At 41.9% G+C, this 23,382-nt stretch overlaps 1 protein-coding gene across 1 annotated transcript in view; it reads left to right on the top strand.

Moving 5' to 3' along the window:
• Positions 1 to 23,382, top strand: part of HDAC2 (histone deacetylase 2) — a 71,434-nt gene that overhangs the window by 17,127 nt on the left and 30,925 nt on the right. The window contains exons 2-8 of the mRNA XM_073627110.1: positions 2,459 to 2,576; positions 4,924 to 4,998; positions 8,045 to 8,183; positions 10,656 to 10,797; positions 11,335 to 11,427; positions 12,319 to 12,427; positions 17,226 to 17,366. Coding sequence (XP_073483211.1) covers positions 2,459 to 2,576; positions 4,924 to 4,998; positions 8,045 to 8,183; positions 10,656 to 10,797; positions 11,335 to 11,427; positions 12,319 to 12,427; positions 17,226 to 17,366 — 817 coding nt within the window. The remainder of the gene's footprint in view (positions 1 to 2,458; positions 2,577 to 4,923; positions 4,999 to 8,044; positions 8,184 to 10,655; positions 10,798 to 11,334; positions 11,428 to 12,318; positions 12,428 to 17,225; positions 17,367 to 23,382) is intronic.

The following is a 23,382-nucleotide window of genomic DNA, read 5'->3' as shown; positions in this document are numbered from 1 at the left end:
TCTCCAGCTCAATATCCATTAAGTATTGGGCAAATGCCAGGCATCCTTGAATCTGCCAATGCATCTGACTCCCAAGAGCAGTTCTGGAAAGGTGGATATCCATGCAGATAATGGATTCCAGGAGCTTGTCAGGCTGGGGAGGTGTTCTGGAGAACCTCTTGGTTCAGAGAATAAGGTAGTGAGGGGAGCAGAGGTTGCAGATCAGCATCCTGGAACTTTGGGTGATTCACCTCTCTCTCTCTCCTACATTGGTCTGCCCACCCTTTGGGGTCTCCCTTTCATTGTGCAGTCAGACACTGCCACAGCTGTTGTATGCATCAACTATCTAGACGGGACAGGAATTTGTGCCTCTCAGGAAGAAGTGGACCTGATCTTGGCTTGGGTTGCAGTTTGTGTTCTGACCCTCTCTGTTGGTTGTACCCTTTCCGGGTGTGGAAAATTGACAGGTAGACATTCTTGGCTGATTGCAGGAAAAAGGTAGAGGGCATTCTGATCATTTGACCTAGTAGAATGTGATATGCAGACATCGCAGACGAGCTGTGGGCATCTGGCTTTTAGGAACCATCAAAGGACAGTTATTGGTCTTGGCCATTTTGTTTCAGAGACCTATCTTGTCTCATTCATTCATTCATTAAAAAAAAAAAAACTTGTGTGCAGGGTGCTACATGGATTGTTCTGCCTGTAGGGGCGATATGTCTTGAGGTGACTTGTAGTGGTTTTCCCTTGTCTTCTTGTTTTGGGCATATTTAGCCTTGTTGCCCTGTCCCTCCCCCTTTTCTGTACATCACAGGGTACATTACTCTCCTCTTGTATGTTCCCCATTGTTTGCTGCAAAACTGTGATGCTTAGCTAGGAGGGGTTATGCCCGGTTTGTTTTTGTCCAGTATCTGTTTACCCGAAGGTGGCAGCATAGCCCAAATAGTTATGAAAATTAACTCCTCCATGTCCTATGATGTACTCCAAGAAAAGGATTTTACAGATATATTTTAGAAGAACATGTTAAAACACTCAATTCTAAATATGTTACTTAGAGAAGTATGCAGTTGTGTGCAGTGTGCACTTCTGTGACCCTGATTCAGCGGACTAAAGTCTGCTGTCTGCTGATGTCACAGAGCCAGTCCAGGGTCTGCAGGAATGTCGGGATCTGACCAGCAGCTGTCTCAGCCTCTCAGTGTGAGAACCTGAGCCAGTCGTTCCTGCCCCTCCACAGCCCGGCATTCCAGTGAGCGCTGGAGGGGGAAGAACACAAAGCTGGTGACTGAAAGTCACCTCTGTGTGTTCAAATCGTGCCTGAGAACTGAGCGATCAGTGGTCTTAGATTGCTAAGTTCTCATTTTATGGGAGACAACTACAGCATCGGACTGATGCTGAAGCCATATAGGTGAGTATGATTAACTTTTTATTTTTAAATCCCACATTTCTCTTTCAAGAATAATAATAAAAAAAATAAATAAAACAAAAAGCCTTGTAAAGCTGGGTTACCTGTCTAGCTAAAAGCCATCTCTGTCCTCTATGTGAACAAATGCTTAGACACTGGTCATGTGATTTCAAATGATGGGTTCACATTTTAGCCAAAAACCACTGATTATCTATCTCTGCCTTAACATCAGTCTGCTACGACCCTTTCATAATGTCCTTGCCAAGATCATATGACCAGTGCCTAGCTTCTGCTCAGGGACCAGGAGCACCCTTGATTGGGGTACTGTGCAGGAGGCGCGCTGGACCTCTGTGTTGAGCAGCGATCTGAATCTCAACACCCACATGTACAAAACATTTAGGATGAAATCTGTCAAGCATTTAATTTGCTTGCAAATATAAAAGGGATCATTCACCATTACATGATTTGACTGTGCATGTGGGCATAGGTGAGACCTTCCAAACTGCTCCTGGAATATCTACATCACACATACAAAGTGGTGGTTTGTGAGATCTTACACATGAATAAGAGACTTGTAATGCTTGTGCTGGGCCTCACAATACATCCTGGCCTAGGCCAGAATTCAATGAGCCAAAGAAAAAAAAAATGTAAAAAATAAAAGGTTTTTACTTTTTTTTGTTTTTTTTTTGTTTTTGTGCAAAGAGAAAAGGGGAGGAGGCCAGAGGGAGTGCCTTTTAAAATGTTTTTATTTTGTTATGCCTTTGTCAAGTGTTTTGTTTTTTTTCTTCTATCTGTGATTTAAGGTTTGAAAAACTGTAGGACAAGAAGTGAGGGGAAAGCTCCCCTGTGGAGATCCATTAAGTAAAACAATCTGAGCGGTAACCCTCCCTTACTGTATCCAAAACGTATAATGATGGTTGGAGTTCTAAGTTAAGCTCTTTTCATAGAGGATTCTTGAGAAATAAATTGCTGATAAATTTGCTATTTTACGCCTGTAGATATAAGAAATCAAGTGAGGTAGTGCAATCATTTTATTTTATGCAGTGTGAATGTTAATGCTTTTGTTTATTTTTTCTAAAGCGCCCTCACAAGGCCACAGCAGAAGAGATGACAAAGTATCACAGTGATGAATACATTAAGTTTCTTCGATCGATCAGACCAGACAATATGTCTGAATACAGCAAACAAATGCAAAGATGTGAGTTCACATTTGTTATTATACAGAGTAAAGGCATTTTAAAGATCCACTATAGCGAAAATATTGTTGTTACTGTGCAAGGTTAATACCCTGTAGTATTGGTAGTATTTAACTTGATTACCTTTTCTTCCCACATGCTTTTAAAGTGTATGTCAAGCCAAAACATTTTTTTTACTAGTTTTGGATAGAGTGGGGGGAAATCAGAGCTACTGTTAGGATTTTGCAGCTATTTGGGGCGCCGTTAGAGAAATTTACCATGACGTCTGTTCACCAGACAGGAAGTGTGAGAAAATCTGTAATAGGGACACAGATAGAAACTAAAATCTGCCAGGGGTTTAGCCTCCTTCTACTCTTCTGTCCCTGTTACACTGTCCTGACTTTTTAAAACATTAGCGGGACAGGAAGACTACATTTCTCTAATGGAGCCCCAGATCGCAGTAAAAAAAACGACAGGGGTTCTAATTCTTCCCCATTTTATCTAAAATAAGAAAGGGGGAAAGAAAAAGTTTTTGGACTGGACATATGTATTGTTCTGCACATTTTACATGTGGACTAAGCTGTCAGCATAAGATACAGGGGTTAAAAAAAAAAAAAAAACAATTTGAATCTCTCAGGGGTGGTTCTAATGGGCCTCTTTTTTTTTTTTTTTTTTTTTTTTTTTCTTTTAACTGTTGCTGTAACTATTTAAAAAGTTTTAGCTGAAGTTTGGCTTTAAATTTTGTCTTTTACTTAGTTCATCTAAAACTACTTGTATATTAACTCTGTCCACAGGGTGACAACCCTGTTACAGGAATTGCAATAAAAACAGATATACTGGTTGAATCAACAGGTAATAAAACTATATGCAGAGGGGACTGCAGTATTATTACACAGGATTTATATAGCACCAACAGTTTGCGGAGTGCTTTCCAAAATAAAGGCAGATATTACAGTTACAGTACAATTTGGTATAAGAGGAATCGGGCTCTGCTCGATAGAGCTTACAATCTAAGAACTATAAGCAAAACTTTTTTATTTATTTTGTTTTCATTTTGGATAGAGCAAGGAAGGGCTATAACCCCTGTTAGATTTTTTTTTTTTTTTAATTTATTTTTTTTTTGCCATCTGTGTCCCATTGGAGACGTTTCCCTTCACTTCCTGTCTCATAGCCAAACAGGAAGTGAGAGGAAATCCCTACAAATTGAGGGAATTCCTTGGGGATCCCCAGGTCGTCATAACTAGTGTCCTCGGAAGATTTCCCCTCTATTACTTTGTTGGGGACAACCTAAAACTTGGGAATTTCTTTTAATTTCACTTTCAATGCTAATGGCAATTAGGACAAATGGAGAGGGTGAATCTCCCTAATGGTCACACAGACAGTAATAAAAACTGACACCCATTCTGATCTCTCTCCACTCTATCCAAAAAAAAAGTATTGCTTTTAGCTATACTTTAACACACCAAGTAACTTGTATACCCAAAGTGTGACAAACAAAACCCTGCTAATGTTACTAAGGCTGGGTACACACGGGTCGAAGACTGTCGGTTCAGCGGGAACCAGCCGACTTTCGGCCCGTGTGTACAGCTCCCTGCCTGACAGAAGCCAGCCTCAAGATGGCATCTGACAAACTGGCATCCGATCAACACTCAGCCAGTGGCTGCAAATGCTAATTGTGTTCTGGGGAGGCGGAGCAGGGAGCAGTCCCCAATAGCTCAGTGGGGGTGATCTCTGTACTAACGTAACGTGTTAGTAAGGCGATCTGTAGGGTTTTTTTTTTCATTAAGCCTGCTGGGTTGAACAAAAAAAAAAAAACTTATGACATTTACCCTGCATTAGAGTATAGGGAGGACATAGTTCTATTTTTTTCTATTAAAGCTCTGGTGTGTGCAGGTACAGGCAAATGTAGATTTTCAGCCCTGATAACATCATGTCACCCATACTCTTTACCACACACCAAGCAAGCTAGTCCTCCAGATGAGGCTTTGCTGTAAACTTCTGTGAAGCTTGGCCACCTGTTTAAGAGGGATATTGCTGCCAAAAATTCCTCCTGCGTTGCTACAAAAAGGATGCATTAGAGCGATGTTGGATGTGCTCTATAGAGGACTGCTGGTTCCCAAGAAGTTCTGAGCTGTGTTCACAGCAGGTCACCTTTGTTCATGTTCCATAATAAATAACCATCTTTTGACAAATAGGCATTCTGTCAAGTGTGAGCCCTTGGTTCTGTTATAGTGATGAATTTTCTAGTCCTGGGCAACAGCTTTCTGAGAAAGAATAGCGCAGATTACTGCCAAAAGTAAAAAAATGTAGCACGGTATCTAAATTGCATTTCATAAATAAAATGATGCATGTTTCTTTGCTTCTGTTTAGTCAATGTTGGTGAGGACTGTCCGGTGTTTGATGGCCTTTTTGAGTTCTGTCAGCTTTCCACTGGAGGCTCTGTGGGTAAGGTTTTTTGATTTCTATCAATTACTATTTTTCGAAATGTATAAGATGTGCATGTAGATTTTTGATTGGCACAAAGTGACTGTTAGAAAAACTACAGAAAAGTAGCAAACATATTTAAACTTGCATGACCATATAGTCCATAAAGTTCTTTAGTCTCTAAAAGCATCAGTCACAGATCTTGCGGCTCCTCTCATTGATCTGGGGTGATCAAGCAGAGGCAAGAGTAGAAACCAACAAAGGTGCAGGAAAATTGTTAAAACTTGAAGAATTTATTGCATACTAAAATAATATGACACTCACACAAGGTGGTTAGTAGTCTTCAGCATGACTCGCTTAGGTAAACTGATTATGGAGACTAAAAATCTTATGCAGAACGCGAAAGGAAACGCCGCTCCAGGTGAGATCAGTATGACTATAATGGTGACGAGTCCATTGCTGCCGGAAAACACAGGATAAAAGAAAAGCGGATGACCGCATTTGAGGGTAGAAGCACTCAAAGAAACTTTTTATTGCAACTCCATAAAACCACCGTATGTTCAACAAGCAGGGAAGGAGTTAACCCGTTTCACACACCATACACTTACTCATAACTCTTACTTATAATAATATAACTCTATAAATCTTATGCAAGTGTGGTATTATTTGTAATAAATTCTTAATAAGTTGTAATAAGTTTTAACACTTTTCCTGCACCGTAAGTAGTGTACTGCCCAAAGCAAATAAACCCCTCTGCTATACCACCACTACACATGGAAAGGGTGCTGGCCCTGCATGCATCATAAGATAAGATATTTGGCTCTATACACCACCACAATGGATTTGAAATGAAACGAACAAGATGTGCATTAACTGTAGACTTTCAGCTTTAATTTGAGGGTATTTACATCCAAATCAGATGAACGGTGTAGGAATTACAACAGTTTGTATATGTGCCTCCCACTTTTTAAGGGACCAAAAGTAATGGGACAGAATAACAATCATTCATCAAACTTTCACTTTTTAATACTTGGTTGCAAATCCTTTGCAGTCAATTACAGCCTGAAGTCTGGAACGCATAGACATCACTAGACGCTGGGTTACATCCCTGGTGATGCTCTGCCAGGCCTCTACTGCAACTGTCTTCAGTTCCTGCTTGTTCTTGGGGCATTTTCCCTTCAGTTTTGTCTTCAGCAAGTGAAATGCATGCTCAATTGGATTCAGGTCATGTGATTGACTTGGCCATTGCATAACATTCAACTTCTTTCCCTTAAAAAACTCTTTGGTTGCTTTCGCAGTATGCTTCGGGTCATTGTCCATCTGCACTGTGAAGCGCCGTCCAATGAGTTCTGAAGCATTTTGCTGAATATGAGCAGATAATATTGCCCAAAACACTTCAGAATTCACCCTGTTGCTTTTGTCAGCAGTCACATCATCAATAAATACAAGAGAACCAGTTCCATTGGCAGCCATACATGCCCACGCCATGACACTACCGCCACCATGCTTGACTGATAAGATGGCATGCTTTGGATCATGAGCAGTTCCTTTCCTTCTCCATACTCTTCTCTTCCCATCACTCTGGTACAAGTTGATCCTGGTCTCATCTGTCCATAGGATGTTGTTCCAGAACTGTGAAGGCTTTTTTAGATGTTGCTTGGCAAACTCTAATCTGGCCTTCCTGTTTTTGAGGCTCACCAATGGTTTACATCTTGTGGTGAACCCTCTGTATTCACTCTGGTGAAGTCTTCTCTTGATTGTTGACTTTGACACACGTACACCTACCTCCTGGAGAGTGTTCTTGATCTGGCCAACTGTTGTGAAGGGTGCTTTCTTCACCAGGGAAAGAATTCTTCGGTCATGCACCACAGTTGTTTTCCGTGGTCTTCCGGGTCTTTTGGTGTTGCTGAGCTCACCGGTGCGTTCTTTCTTTTTAAGGATGTTCCAAACAATTGATTTGGCCACACCTAATGTTTTTGCTATTTCTCTGATCTGTTTGTTTTGTTTTTTAAAGCCTAATGATGGCTTGCTTCACTGATAGTGACAGCTCTTTGCTTCTCATATTGAGAGTTGACAGCAACAGATTCCAAATGCAAATAGCACACTTGAAATGAACTCTGGACCTTTTATCTGCTCCTTGTAAATGAGATAATGAGGGAATAACACACACCTGGCCAAGGAACAGCTAAGCAGCCAATTGTCCCATTACTTTTGGTCCCTTAAAAATTTGGAGACACATATACAAACTGTTGTAATTCCTACACCGTTCACCTGATTTGGATGCAAATACCCTCAAATTAAAGCTGAAAGTCTGCAGTTAAAGCACATCTTGTTTCATTTCAAATCCATTGTGGTGCTGTATAGAGCCAAAAAGATTAGAATTGTGTTGATGTCCCAATATTTATGGACCTGACTGTACGTAAATGACAGTTCAGCAAAAAATTAGGGTAAGAAATACAGCACAGCTAACGCGTTTCACACCTCTCCTTGTGCTTAATCCTAGCTAAAATGATGAACGAAAACACAGGTGTGTGTATATATGTGTATGTATGTGTGTGTGTATGTATGTATGTATGTATATATATATATATATATATATATATATATATATATATATATATATATATATATATATATATATATATATAATATTCATATTTAAATAGCTAAAATGTATCTATGTATATATACTTGTGTTTTAGTTCATAATTTCAGCTATGATTAAGCACCAGGAGAGGTGTGAAACGCGTTATCTGTGCTGTAATTCTTACCCTCATTTTTGCTGTATGGACTGTCATTTCCATATTATTATTAATATTATTATTTAATGTACTTATATAGCGCTGTCAATTTTACGCTGTGCTTTTCATATACATTGTACATATATGAATTAGTAAAAGTGATTTAATTAGAGTGCAGCCATACAGATTTTTTCACTACTTTTCCTGCACCCTTATCTGTTTCTACTCATGCTATAGAATGATTTTGTCTTCAGTAGTTTGCACATACCATGACAAACGAAAAGCGTTTTTTGTAATTTTACTAAATGTAACACTTCTATTTTTAGCTGGTGCTGTAAAACTGAACAGACAGCAAACTGACATGGCAGTAAACTGGGCAGGAGGGCTTCATCATGCAAAAAAATCTGAAGCATCTGGGTTTTGTTATGTGAATGACATTGTACTTGCCATCCTTGAACTCCTAAAGTAAGTGTATTTTCATATGTGTCATCTGCGAAATTAAAAAAAAAAAACTCCTGATCTGTTGGCTTGTCTTTTGTCCGTATGGCAGCTAGGCAACCAGTATTTTCCTTAGGAGAAATGTCAGCCTCCAACTTTTTATCAGATCAGTGTACTGTTGCTTCTCCACCCCCAGCTCTTTAAGGCTGATGTACACAGGGCAGCTGAAAACCTTTTCTGAATGCTGGAAACTTGACAGCTGAAAACCGACGGTGAAAAATGTTCTTTTTACAGCTTTTACATACCACGTCTTTGCCAGTTTAACAGCAGGTATGAGCATTTGAGGTTAGAAGCGTTTTTTTAAAGATAACCTCAAGAGACTCTCCCAAATGAGCATGTTTTGGGAAATGCACCTGATGTTTCTGTGTGTGAGGCTCCAAAGACATAGAAAATTGCGTGAGAGGACTGGAGTTCACCGCTACTAGACTCGTCTATTGATGCAGGCAACAGCATGTGGTGAAATTTGTGTTTTTTTTTCCAACACTTTATATGTTCAAAAAGTATCGGAAGTGTTTTCCACTTTAAAAACGCTTATAAATGCTCAACTGCCTCTAAACTACTATAAACGACTGAGTGTACATGGACACATAGGATAACCTAGAGGAGAGTTCAGGGGCTGCTGAAAAAAACTTCAGTTTAGCAGCTGTAGTGTACATGAGGCCCTATGCAGCTGTGAACAGAGATTGTGATCACTTATATAAAAAAATAAAAATGCCTCTTACTCCCTTGAACAGTGGCGAAAGGCGCTGCACATCATGCACGCTGCAACAAAGAGTGTAAACCTGTGGGAACTAACGCAAAAAATCCTTTTTAGATGGTATCTGACACCCTACTGCAGTTATGGTGAACCTTGGCACCCCAGATGTTTTGCAACTACATTTCTCATGATGCTCATGCACTCTACGGTGTGGTTGAGCATCATGGGAACTGTAGTTCCAAAACATCTGGGGTGCCAAGTTTGCCATCACTGCCCTACTGAATAGCTAAATTTTCCCCACAAAGTTCTAACACCTGTTGGAGGAACTGTGGTGCTGTGGGAACATTGTACCATATACTCTGGTCTTGCCGCAAAATAGTTACCTTGTGGAAGAGGGTGTATGGTGCAATTACTCAGGTGTTGGATATTTAAATTACCCATGTCACCGGGAACTGCACTTTAGTCCCTAGACATAGAATTAGTTCCGCCAGAAACTAGAACTATAGCCGTACACATTCTTTTGAGTGCACGATTAACAATAATGCGCCATTGGAGGGGACCACCTGACTCCGCCACTTCAAGACGTAATAACTAACACTCATGCAGCGTACAAGATGCTATACGCCTCAACCCAAAATAATCATTGTAAAGTCAATAAAATATGGGGAAAATGGGTGGATTGGTACACAAAGATACGTAAGGGCTAAAGGAATCACTAACAAGCCATATTGTATTATCCAAAGAACAGTAACGATCTGATTGTGTTTTTTCTTACTTTTATTTTACATTATCCTTTTTATATTCATTGAATATTATTATACTCTTATTACTTAGACTAACATTAGACATCATTCAGTAATGGTTATGAACGAATAAATATGAGTCCATATTAATATCCAATGTAGACAAGTTTTGATGTACGATTGAAAACAGTACAACCCTCAGTGGAGGGATGGGTGATGCCGCTTTCCTCCCAGGCGCAGCTTGTTCCCGGTAGGGGTGTCTGGGCAAAGGAATGGTGTTCCTCGCTCTTTACTTAGCAAGCTATATATTTTAGATTATACTTACTACCTTAGGCTTACCTGTCTATTATATACAGCTTCTGTTATTGAAAAATCCTTAATAATGTGTTTATAAATGAGGATTTTCAAGTCTAAGTGAAGCTCTTCTTTCTCACTATATGTTCTTTATCTCTGTTATGTAAAATTTTCAATAAAAAACATTGATTAAATAAATAAATAAAAAAAGGTTAAATAGAGGTGTGTATAAATATATTTTATTATGTGTGTATGGAGATTTTTTTTTTTTTTTCTCAGTACAAAAATAAATGTAAGAAGTCTATGTATTAAATGTTTGTTGTGTTGATGTGACAAACTTACACACAATCGGAACGAAAATTGCTGCACTTCTCTATTATGTGCATTTCCTATACTGTCATTGTCCACCTAGTTGCTATTATGCTTCCCCACAAATGTATTGTGGCCACTAGATGGCGCCGTTGATTTAGGAATCGCACACAGTAGAGGAAGTACAGCAATTTTCACACTGTCGTGTCCGCACAACGAATGCTATATACATAAACCCCTAAGTGTTTATAAATCTGAAAATTCCTTAGTATATAATCATAAAAATAGGGCACAACAAGTAAAAATGTGGAAATTATTTGAATAGACTTTTACAATCCGTACTTATATTTAGTGTCTTGCAAACCACTATTACTGATGTCAAATTTATTTCTGTAGATACCACCAAAGAGTGTTATACATTGACATAGATATTCATCATGGTGATGGTGTTGAAGAGGCTTTCTATACTACAGATCGGGTCATGACCGTTTCATTCCATAAATATGGGGAATATTTCCCTGGCACTGGTGATCTCCGAGTAAGTTTTTCTTTACATTTCATGAATTAAAATAAGAATATTGTGATTTAACTTTGCTATAGTGCAATAAACATTCCTATTATATTGAATTAGGCCTGGTTACATAAGACGATATGCATGATATGTACTTTTATAATTTCAAGCCATAACAGCTCTAACATGAACTTTTAAAAGAAATTGGAAGTGCAATATGATTGAAGAACAAATTCATGCATATTACAGGTTATCACTTCAGTTTGCTTCTGAAGGCTTCTTAAACACTCTGTTTCGTTTACTTTAATAAAATCAAATATTCAATGCTAAATTCTGTCTGTCACTTTCACATGTGGATGGGGAAGAGCCATCAGCCCTGTATGTAAGCTCCAGGTTATGACCCACACAGGGCTAACTCTTCATTCGTAGCAGACTATTATGTCAGCAGGGGAGCAAAGGGAAGGTTCACTTTGATGCAGTTGCCTTCTGTTTTGTATGTTCATATTTTATTTTGTGTATCTTTTTTAAAGGCTTTTCAGAAATGTTTTTCTTACACTTTTTCAGGATATTGGTGCTGGAAAAGGCAAGTATTATGCTGTCAATTTCCCAATGAGGGATGGAATTGATGATGAATCATACGGACAAATATTTAAGCCAGTAAGTAGCTTTAGGTTCTGATTCTTCCGTATTTTAAAAACTGCAGGCAAGATGCAAAATGATGTAACATAGGAGATTTGTGTGCTTTTTAGTAATTGGATGCTTTTGGATAAAAATTGTTCCAAAAAGTTTTGGCCTGCAACAGGAAGGAAGCATGTCTAGGACTTGATACTGCTTCTGTTTCATGTTTTTGCTTCTGTTTCATAAGTGACCATTTAGTGTAATAACCTGAGTTCAGTGTAGTTTGCTTGTTTCTAATGAGCGTATGGGGTCATTAAGGCCCCTTTCACACTGGGGTGGTTTGCAGGCGCTATTGCGCTAAAAATAGCACCTGCAAACCAACCTAAAACTGCCGCTACTGTTTCTCCAGTGTGAAAGCCCGAGGGCTTTCACACTGATGCTGTGCGCTGGGAGGAGAGAAAAAAAACTCCTGCAAACAGCATCTTTGGAGCGGTGAAGGAGCGGTGTATTCTCCGCTCCTAAACCTCTCCTGCCCATTGAAATCAATGGGGCAGCGCGGCTATACCACAAGCGGGCAGTTTTAACCCTTTTTCGGCCGCCAGTGGGGGGTTGAAATCAATGGGGCAGCGCGGCTATACCGCGAGCGGGCGGTTCTAACCTTTTTTCCGCCGCCAGCAGCTAAAACGACGGTAAAGCGTCGCTAAAAATAGCGCCGTTTTACCGCCAACGCCCTCAGTGTGAAAGGGGCCAAAGAGAAAAATGTAGGTGCACCTTCAGCTTGGGGACTAATCACAGTGAAGGTAAAACATCAGGTGCACATCATTTGTGTGTTTTTTTTATATTGGCAATTCTTTTATTACCTGGCATTTATGCTTGTTGTTTGCAGTATATAATGAATATGATCCCACATAATTTACTTTTCCCACACAGATCATTTCAAAAGTAATGGAGATGTACCAGCCCAGTGCGGTGGTTTTACAGTGTGGTGCCGATTCATTGTCTGGAGATCGCCTTGGGTGTTTCAATTTAACAGTAAAAGGTAGCTAAGATTTCCAGTTGTGACCAAGTAATCATTTTCAGCATCTACAAGTTTAGATTGTCCAAACTAGACAGAGAAAGTATACTTTGCTTCATTTACGTCTTTCTCATACTGCAAGGGGGGTGGGTCCTCCAGACACTATCATCTATGTCCACATCTTTCTAAAGTGTTAAATACCCGGAATGTCTCAGTATAGGAGACAAACAAAAAGAGGGAAGAGGGAGCTATAGGTAAAGAGACATATGCAAAGACTACAATAAAAACTGTAATTTATCTTAACCACCCGTACTGTTAGAAAAGGTTATAACTCACTGAATCAATTAAAACAGTATTTATTGATGTCAGAAAAGATGAAAAAAAAAAGCAGCATATACTATGGTACCACATTAAACAAACTACACATAATAATTAAGTGTAGTTTGTTTAATGTGGTACCAATGCATATGTTGCGTTGTTTTTTTTTTTTTTTTTTTTTTTTTTTTTCTTCTTCTTCTTTTCTGACATCAATAAACACTGTTTTATTTGATTCAGCGAGTTATAACCTTTTCTAACAGTAGGGGTGGTTAAGCTAAATTACAGTTTTTATTGTAGTCTTTTTATAGGGACTGCAACATTTTGACGGACACTTGACACTTTTTTTGGGACCAGTGACATTTATACAGCGATCAGAGCTAAAAATAGCCACTGATTACTGTATGAATGTCACTAGCATGTAAGGGGTTAACACTAGGGGTGAATCAACGGGTTAACTGTATTCCCTATGTGTGTTTCTATTGGGTGGGGGGTGGGCTGTGGCTGACTAGAGGAGGAGAGAGGTCCTTGTTCCTACTTAGTAGGAACACACAATCTGTCTCCACTCCCCTGACAGAACCGGGATGTGTGTGTGTTTACACACACGCATCCCCGTTCTCGCTCTGCCATGAGCGATCGCGGGTGCCCAGCAGTCATCGCGCCTGCTACGCTGTCTTAAAGAGCCGACGTACAGCTACAACAGCTCGCGCAGCTGTGCCAACCTGCCGCAGTATAACTGCGGCAGCTGGTCGGGAAGTGGTTAAACTTTACAATAGGAACACCCAGTTTTCCAACTTATAGTATAACTGAAGTCAAAGCTTTTTTGTTTTTTGTTTTGGATAGCGTGGAGAGGAATTAAAACGCCTGTCAGGTTTTTATTGCTGTCTGTACCTCTAATTGTCCATTTTACTGTTCTCATTGAATGTGAAAATAAAAGAAAATCACAAACTTTGGAATAACCCACAAATAGGAACTAAGGGGAAATCCCTCCAATTGGGACACTAGTGCTAATGACCCTTGTGACAACCTGGAATTCACTCACTTTGGAAGGATTTCCTCTCACAGGAAGTAAAGAAAAAGCTTTCCAATAGGACACAGATAGCAAAAAAATATATATCATAATCCTCCCTTACGCTATACAAAATGGGGAGGAAAAAAGTTTTGCCTATAGTTCTACTTGAAGGGTTGAAGCTCACAGGCAAGAACAGCACAGCTAGATTTTATTTAGAATCCTTTAGAATTTCTTATTGAAAGCGGAGAAAATTATTTACATCGGAATCAAGAGGCCTCCATGAGGCTTTATATCTCCATGAGGCTTCCTTAAGCTGTTTGCTTAAGGCTTCATGTACACGGGACGTTTTTACAACCTCTCCTGAACTATTTAACTTGACAGATAGTAACCCACGTTTAAAACGTCCGCTTTGCCGCGTTTACATGCCGGGTTTAGCGGCGTTTTGCCACGTTTGCGTTTAGAAGCGTTTCTAAAAAAAGATTTTTTTTTTTTTTTTTTTAATGGCGAAAAAAAGCCTATAAATGAAACGCGGGTTACAGCGTTTAGACGCATTCGGCATCTGAAACGTCGGAAACTTCAGCGTCTGAACTCATTTTTTTGCCTTCAAAAAAAGGCCTATAAGCGCAACTGCCTAAAAACGACAGTAAACGAACCTGTGTACAAGTACACATAAGATAAGTGTAAGGCTGGCCTGTATTTGTGGGAGGAGCCGACACACGTCACTTCCGGGTCCGTGTTGTACTACGGTCGGCTGCAACTGTGGTGGCGGTGCCTCTCTCTGTGCTCACACCGGGCTCCACCGGGGAGAACCGCCTGCCCACCCACCTTTTTTACCCCTGGGTATATCCTACATCACGAGGGGGCCGCCCGCTTCTCCCGGTGTTTACGCCGGGGGGGGCGGGGCTATTGGCCGCCCACCAGCTCCTTTCTCCCTGGACAGATCCTGCAAGAGGGGGCCGCCGCCTACCAGCTCCTTTCTCCCTGGACAGATCCGGAAAAAAAGGGGGCCGCCCGCTCGCTTCTCCCGGTGTTCATGCCGGGGGTGGGGGGGGGTGATCAGCCGCCCACCGACTTTTCTCCCCATGCACATCCACCACCACGAGGGAGCCGCCCGCCTGGTGCCCCAAGGGGGGGGGTGATCACCCGCCAGCCTGCTCCTCTCTCCCCGTGCACATCTTGCTCCATGTGGGGGCCCGCTTCTCCAGGTGTTCACACGGGGGGCAGACGGTTGATCGACCGGCCGCCTGCTCCTCTCCTCATACACATCTGGTTCCACGAGGGGGCCGCTCGCCCAGTTTTCCCGGTGCTCACACGGGCGGCCGACCGCTCGCCTGCTCCTCTCTCCCCACAATTTGCATCGTTGCAGCACAGTCACAGAGGACATCAGACCTACACACAGCAGTCATGGCAACGGCCAGACGGGGGGGTGATGGATCTGATGAGGCTGGCAGTAGGAGATGTACCATGCTAGAGTATCGTTGTAGTTTTAGTCCATTCTCAAGCACAAGACCACATTCATTGTCAGCAGTGCTTGGCATACCTGGGAGGCTGTCACAGCGTTCTGCCCCAGCATTTCTCTCAGTCACATCAGTCGTCGTCAGGTTCATTCACACACAGTGGTCTTGACATTTCTGCTCATGTTTTCATACTTAGGTAGCCACAGAGGGGTGGTGTTGTTCTCATGTCTGGTTGTCTGTCATTTCTCTAGTTTATGTTCTCAGGTTGGGCTGTATTGGCATCCACACTGATATCAACCATGCTTGCACTCACTTCCATCAGTCCTGCCCGTTGTTAGGGCTAATTGATTGGTGTAGATGTTGTTTCGCCACTGGGCTCACCCTTGGTTCGGAAATTTTCTTTCAGTTGACGTCCTGTTGCACAGAGGCCCTGGTTACCACCCAGGGATTTATAGTCTCTCAGGGTGTGTGCTGAGCCACGTCCCCTTGCCGGTCCTTAAGTGGTAGGTTTGGGCAAACTTCATCATGATTCTGGATTCCACTCTCGGCTCTGATCGCTTGTCTAGGATGTTGCCTGGAGAACTGCTTAGGGACGTCAGTCCAGTCATCTTTTCCGATCCCCAGCCTGTTCCAGGTGGGGGGGGGCTTCAGTCACTTTGGGTATGACTGTATCATGCCATGGGTCTTACTTCCCCGGGATGGAGTCTGGCCTTCCTTCCTCTGTTCAGGATTCAGACTCGGTTGTTAGGTCACAGGCTGAAGCACGACCCGATCGAATCAGGTGGGACCAGTGTTCTGTGTCTAGCATGGTTTCTCCATGTTTGACGATGCTTATTGCCATAGCGCATGGGCCTTATACGCCTACTTCATCACATCCTTCAGGTATCCAGCATTTCGCACTCCTGCCTGTTGTCCTTTTGCACTCACCCTCTCACTTCCCCATACCAAGTATGGGTAGGCCAGGGGTTGGGGACATTTCACTGAGCTACTTCACTGGTGTAGGTTTCAAGTATTTCGATTTTCTCAGCCATCATTTTGCAGGGGCTCCTCGGGCCAGCCCTTGCTCCCTTTTCCCCACGTATCCTCTCATTCACAAGCAGTTCATTCTCATGTCTCGGGCATCAGGCTCAATCCAATCTTTCACGTGACATCCAGTTAGGTTCTGGGTAGCTTCGCAGGTTCTATAGGGGGTTCCTTCTCATCACCAAGTCAGGAGTCGGTGGGTTTCTCCTGTCACAGCGGATACTTACCGGATACATACTGTTGCCTTCCGGGAGCACACTACTCCACTTGATGGATTGTTACCTTCCTTTCTTCACCTAAATTTGTGTCTTTTTGCCCTCTTTTCAGGCATACTGACCAGCTAGGCCATGGCACACCTCAGGCCTTGGTTCTTAGGAGTATCGCATTTCCCACTTGAAGACTCTGACTGCAACATTGAATGAGTTCAGCGGCAGTTGAAAAAAGTGTCCAACTGCCTCTGAATGTCCGTTTAGCAGCAGCAGTGTACATGGGGCCTAATAGCCATCAAAACCTCTCAGTGCTCCTATCCCTAAACTGACTGTGCATGGACAACACCTAACCATCGTGTGTAATGGTGCCCAGGCATGACTGCATGCCACACAGGACTGCTGCAGGACTGTGGGATTAGGGGGTGGGCAATGCCTAGTCTTCTCACACTCTTTGATTGGAGTCGGGGATATTTTCGGGCCTCTGGCATTTTAGTCTACTTGCTTTGCAGTTGCCTTAGCATTTTTCTGCCTGCAACAGGTTTACTTTAACATGAAATAACAATATTTTAATATTGCTGCTTTTAATAGTTCTCTGCTGCATAGTTTATGAAGGAAAATGTATAATTAGACATGGATGAATTTCAACATTTTCTGATGCATTTTAAAAGCAAATGTGTTTGAGATGTATTTTACTTTTTAACTTTATACAGTCAATTCTTGTTAATTGTTCCGCTGAGTACAATAGGTAGACTCTTTATTCTTGAAATTACTTATATAACTCCACTAACGCATTCTACTTTCTGCAGGTCATGCTAAGTGTGTTGAAGTTGTAAAGACTTTTAACTTACCTCTACTCATGCTCGGTGGAGGTGGATATACTATTCGTAATGTTGCTCGCTGCTGGACATATGAGACTGCTGTTGCACTGGATTGTGAAATTCCAAATGGTAGGTTTAGTTAATATGTAATTGGCTTTTTTATAAGCATCAAGTTTTAAAGGCTTTTTTTATTTCATTTTATTTTTTTATGGTCAAATTTTCTTTTTATTGCTGCTGTTTTTTTTTTTTTTTTTCTATTTCGAAGATCTGAGCAATGGTTAAATAGGTTACAGAGACCATGGAGGTCTAGAGAAGGGGAATAAATAAGAAAGGAAGGGAATCGCATTCACACTGAACATGGCTTTGAAATCGATCGATTTCAAAGCTGCATTTGAGTCCGACTTTTGGGGCAATTTGAAAGACATCTGTGCAGGTTCATGCACAAATGTCTATTGAAATCACCTCCGAAGTCGCCAAAAGTAGTGCAGAAACTACTTTTGGAAATCTGTGCGGTGCCCCAAAGTCAGCTTTGAAACCGATTAAGGCACTCCTATTGCCAGCAATAGGCTCCGATTTCACATGCAATTTGACCTGTCAAATCGCGCTGATGTGAACGGGGGCTTAGGGCCAATTCACACCACATGCAGTCCTGTGCGTTTTTTTTTTTTCTGCATTAAAAACACGTGGAAAGTAGGTTATATGGTTTCCAATGGCATAGTTCACACCAGTGCAAGTTGGTTCCAGGGCTTTCCAGTTTCAGAAAAAATAGAACATGCTGATTTTTTCCTGTAATGGAACATGGTAAAACACATAAAAAATGCACTGGAATGCATAAAAAATGCACAGGACCCAGTACAATGGGGGGAAAAAAAAAGCATCTGCAATGCATCCAGAACGCGGCAAAAACGTGCTAAAAACTTGCATGCAGAAACGCATCCAGAATGGATTTGGAGTGCATTTTTGTGGTGTGTAGCAGCCCTCAAGTTATTTATTTTCGCAAACATTATCATTTTGGAAGACAGACAGTTTGGCATCACTTTTCTTGTTGTAGAGGTTCAGGAAAACATACATTATGATGTCCCCAGAGATTATTAAAATATAAAAAAGTTTTTAAAGAGTTACAGTTAAAATTGTTTCAGAGTTAAAGCTGAAATTTGGAAAAAAACTAAAAATACTAGCAGAGGGATAAGCAATATGGTATCAGCATACTTGGCATGCACGGTAATATAGATAACTGAGGTCACTACTGCACTTGTTTGGGATCCTGCTGTCATATTTATAGCAGCCTTGCAGGAGTGCAAATGTTTATGCATGCACTTTGCATATATGGGGATAAGGACATACTCTGCTGTGCATATGTGGGGATGTGTTCTCACTGCAATATGTGCATGTGTAGGAGTCTCTTAAATGTCACCCTGCATGTCTAAGCTTATCCTAATGAGCTATGTAGCCCAGGTAGTTTTCAGCCTGTAGCGGATGGGCCTGCTGGATCCCTCTTACAGCTCTGCACAGGCTATGTCCAGCACAGTGATACTGTCATGGCTACTTTTACAAGGCAATATCTGTGTTAGCAAAGGCATTACACGTTCACAAAGTGACTATTGAGGAATATAGGAATGTATTTTTTGTGTCCAGAGATCAGCCTGAAGTATTATGTTGGGTATGTTTTTGATCTTTTTACAACTCTTGTCTTCTGTATTTGTACCTCTGTTTCTGGTGTCTGGCAGAGTATTGCTGTTCAGCAAGCGGTCAAGCAGTTTATGGGCAATTTGTTTTAAGATGTGTTTTTTTTTTTTTGTTAACCTGCAGTCACATTTAAGCTGCCCATACACTTAGTTTTTTTATTTTTTTTTTTCGGCCTACTGACCGAACGTAAAAAAAACGAAGATTCCTCTATCCACACAATTCAGGGGGATGGAGGAATTGCTCCTGCTGGGACAGACGTATTCTGACAGTGGTACATGGGTGTATTTCCCTGAAGCAAATTCACAAGTAAATGCTCTTCATCCCACCTGCAGCAAATTTACATGCAGGTATGTTGAGGCATTACAGTTGGGCAAAAAAGTATTTAGTCAGCCACCAATTGTGCAAGTTCTCCCACTTAAAAAGATGAGAGAGGCCTGTAATTGTCATCATAGGTATACCTCAACTATGAGAGACAAAATGTGGAAACAAATCCCAGACAATCACATTGTCTGATTTTTGAAAGAATTTATTTGCAAATTATGGTGGAAAATAAGTATTTGGTCAATATCAAAAGTTCATCTCAATACTTTGTTATATATCCTTTGTTGGCAATGACAGAGGTCAAACGTTTTCTGTGAGTCTTCACAAGGTTGTCACACACTGTTGCTGGTATATTGGCCCATTCCTCCATACAGATCTTGTCTAGAGCAGTGATGTTTTGGGGCTGTCACTGGGCAACACAGACTTTCAACTCCCTTCAAAGGCTTTCTATGGGGTTGAGATCTGGAGACTGGCTAGGCCACTCCAGGACCTTGAAATGCTTCTTCGTTGCCCAGGTGGTGTGTTTGGGATCATTGTCATGCTGAAAGACCCAGCCACATTTCTTCTTCAATGCCCTTGCTGATGGGAGGAGGTTTGCACTCAAAATCTCACGATACATGGCCCCATTCATTCTTCCATGTACACGGATTAGTTGTCCTTTTCCCTTTGCAGAGAAACAGCCCCAAAGCATGATTTTGCCACCCCCATGCTTTACAGTAGGTATGGTGTTCTTTGGTTGCAACTCAGCATTCTCTCTCTTCCAAACACGACGAGTTTTTACCAAACAGTTCTACTTTGGTTTCATCTGACCATATGACATTCTCCCAATCCTCTTCTGGATCATCCAAATGCTCTCTAGCAAACCTCAGACGGGCCCGGACATGTACTGGCTTAAGCAGGGGAACACATCTTGCACTGCAGGATATGAGTCCCTGGCGTAGTGTGTTAACGATTGTAGCCTTTGTTACGTTGGTCCCAGCTCTCTGCAGGTCATTCACTAGGTCCCCCTGTGTGGTTTTGGGATTTTTGCTCACCGTTCTTGTGATCATTTTGACCCCACGGGGTGAGATCTTGCGTGGGGCCCCAGATCGAGGGAGATTATCAGTGGTGTTGAATGTCTTCCATTTTCTAATTATTGCTCCCACAGTTGATTTCTTTTTTTTTGATTCCATATTTTTTATTAGATTTTTAAAGAGTACATTGTACAATTAAACATTGTACGTCGTGCAACGACGTCTGTATAACAATCATAGATATGAACTTCTATCCACAAACCGGGATCTAGTAAAAACATATATATACTACTGTAAGTAATAGTCGTGTCATTTCGTTAATGCTAACAGGAATAAAAACTCTGATAGGTCTTATCTTATTCGGTCCACTTCACAAGTGTGTCACCCCATGTGGGACCTTTAGTGGCACAGGAGTGAAGCGGACCCTTCTGTGGTGGACACGAAAGTTCCAAACAATGGAAAAGGAGGAAAAAGAAAAACTGAAATTTTTCAGTTATAAAGGTATCATAACATTCTTAGGTAGTGATGGGTATTGCTCGGTCAAGAAGGAGGATCAGAACAGCCGTTTGTTTGTGCGCGGGGTGCGCAGTTTCTAGTCCAGTCGGTCCAAGGTTGCCATGCTGTGCGTATTTTAGTGGCATGCCCAGATAGTGTGGCTGTGGTGGTCTCGTAACTGTAGTGTAGTGATACCAAGTCTGTGACTTGCGTAATCGTCAGATGTGTGTCAGATTTCCAGTGTCTAGCTATATTGAGTCTGGCTGCCATGAGGATGTGGGTGATTGTGGATTGGAGGGGGTGAGGAAAGTCCTCAATAGTGAGGTTGAGGATCGCTAGGGCCGGTGTTGGAGGGGTCGTGATTTGAGTGATGGTCGAGATTACGTGGAAGGTGTCTTCCCAGTATTTGCGGAGTTTGGTGCACGACCAGAAGACATGTAATAGGTCGCATGTGGAAGATTTACATCTCCAGCAAGTATTAGGGATTTGAGGGTTAAAAGATGTTATGCGGGCGGGGGTCAGATACCATCTTAGTGTAATCTTCTGTGTGAGTTCCCATAGGGCCGCGCATTTGGTGGATTTGTAGATAGTCTTGAGGGCTTGTTGCCATTGTATGTCTGTAAACTTTTTGGCAAGGTCTTTTTCCCAGGTGTGGTGGGGTGGCATTTTGGTAAAGGTACGTTTTTGGTGTAGATTATTATAAAAATATGAGATGCCTTTGATTTTTGTGTCGGGGTCGGCGAGGTATTCCCAAGTTTTGGGGTGTATATTATAGATGGGGAATGGTATATTTTGCAGGCAGTGACGTATACGGAGGTAGGTGAAGTATTCGGATGCGGGTATGTCGTATGTGGTTTGAAGTTGAGGAAATGATTTGATATGGTTTTCTTGTAGTATGTCTTGTATGTAGTTTATACCTTTAAGGATCCAAGATGAAAGTGAGATTTCTGGCATTAGGTGGAGTAAGGATTTTATGGGGATGTGGGATTGTGGTGTGGTGGGAGAGTATTGCATTTGGGATGACGTTTTTTTCCATGCCTGTGCTGAGGCTTTCACGGTGGGAGACAGGGATTTCGGGATTGGAGCGCCTAGGGGAATGCTTAACAGCCATGTTTTTAGGTTTGGTCTTATGAGTGAAGATTGTTCAATGTGGCCCCATAGAGTGGACGGGGATGGTTTAAACCAGCAGGGTAGTTGGGCCAGAATAGCTGCTAGGTGGTAGTCTTCAAAGTCTATTGAGCTCGAGCCTCCTACCAGTCTGTGTTTGATCAGTTTTGTATGGGCACATCTGGGTCTCTTTTCTTTCCAGAGGAATTTATTAAACAATGTCTGAAGGGATCTGAAGAATGTGGTGGGTAGGGGGATAGGAATGGTTCGGAAGTAGTAGAGTATCTGGGGAAGGCAGATCATTTTAAAGGCCGCAAGGCGACCTGTCCAGGAGAGTTCGTGTTTCGCTGTTTTGTGTGGTCGCTTGAATGTTTTGGAGGAGTGGCAGAAAGTTACATGTATAGAGTTTTTTAGTCGTCCTCGGTAGTTGTATGCCTAGATATGATATGTCGGAGTCTGCCCAGGCGAATGAATATTGGGCTTGTAGGAGGTTTCTTATAGTAGCGTCCACCTTGATGTCTAGTATGAAGGATTTAGTCGTATTGATTTTGTAATATGATATCGAGCTAAACCAATTTAGCATCTTTTGTACTTCTGCCAGGGAAACAGTCGGGTTGGTGAGGATGAGGATAACATCATCCGCAAACAGGCTAATTTTGTGGTGGTGAGGGCCAATCTTTATGCCCGAGATGTCGGCGTTAGAGCGGATATGTTCTGCTAGGGGTTCCATGACCATGTTGAATATGAGGGGGGATAGGGGGCAACCTTGGCGGGTACCGTTTTGTAATTGGGAATGGTCGGGATAGCATGCCTTCCGTGTAAACCTGAGCTTCGGGGTTGGAATATAAAGCCATAATGGCACCGAGAATCTGGCCTTGAAATCCAAACTTCCGGAGGACCGACGCTAGGTAGGACCAGTGAACCCTATCGAACGCCTTCTCTGCATCCAGGGAAAGGAGCAGAGAAGGCGTTCCGGTGGACTCAGCGTGGTGAATAAGGTTAATCATCCTCCTGGTGGCATCTGAAGCTTGTCTGCCTTTTGTGAATCCTGTTTGGTCTTGGTTTATAATTGTGGGCATAATTTTGAGTAATCTTGTCGCTATAGATTTGGCGTATAGTTTGAGGTTGAGTAAGGAGATGGGACGGAAGTTTTGGGGGACATTCGACTGTTTCCCTGGTTTCGGTATCGTGATAACTAACGCTTTTAAATATTCTGGCGAAAAGGTAGAAGAGGAGGCAGCATTATTGAATAGTTCACTAAGATGTGGGATCAATTGTGAATGAAATTGTTTGTAATATTCCCCGGTTATTCCGTCGGGGCCTGGTGCTTTCCCGCTGGGGAGGGAGTCTATGGTTTTTTTAATTTCTTGGTCAGTGAATGGGGCATTTAAGGAGGTCAGTTGTTTCTCAGTCAGTTTGGGTAGATTTAGTTTGCAGAGGAAGTGATCTATTTCGTCCTGGGAGGGTTGTGGGGTATGGGGGTCCTGTTTCAGGTTGTAGAGGTCTTCATAGTATGTGCTGAA

Source organism: Aquarana catesbeiana, linkage group LG04 (genome assembly GCF_042186555.1).
Source record: "Aquarana catesbeiana isolate 2022-GZ linkage group LG04, ASM4218655v1, whole genome shotgun sequence".
Lineage (NCBI taxonomy): Eukaryota > Metazoa > Chordata > Amphibia > Anura > Ranidae > Aquarana > Aquarana catesbeiana.
This window is presented reverse-complemented; position numbering and strand designations above follow the sequence as displayed.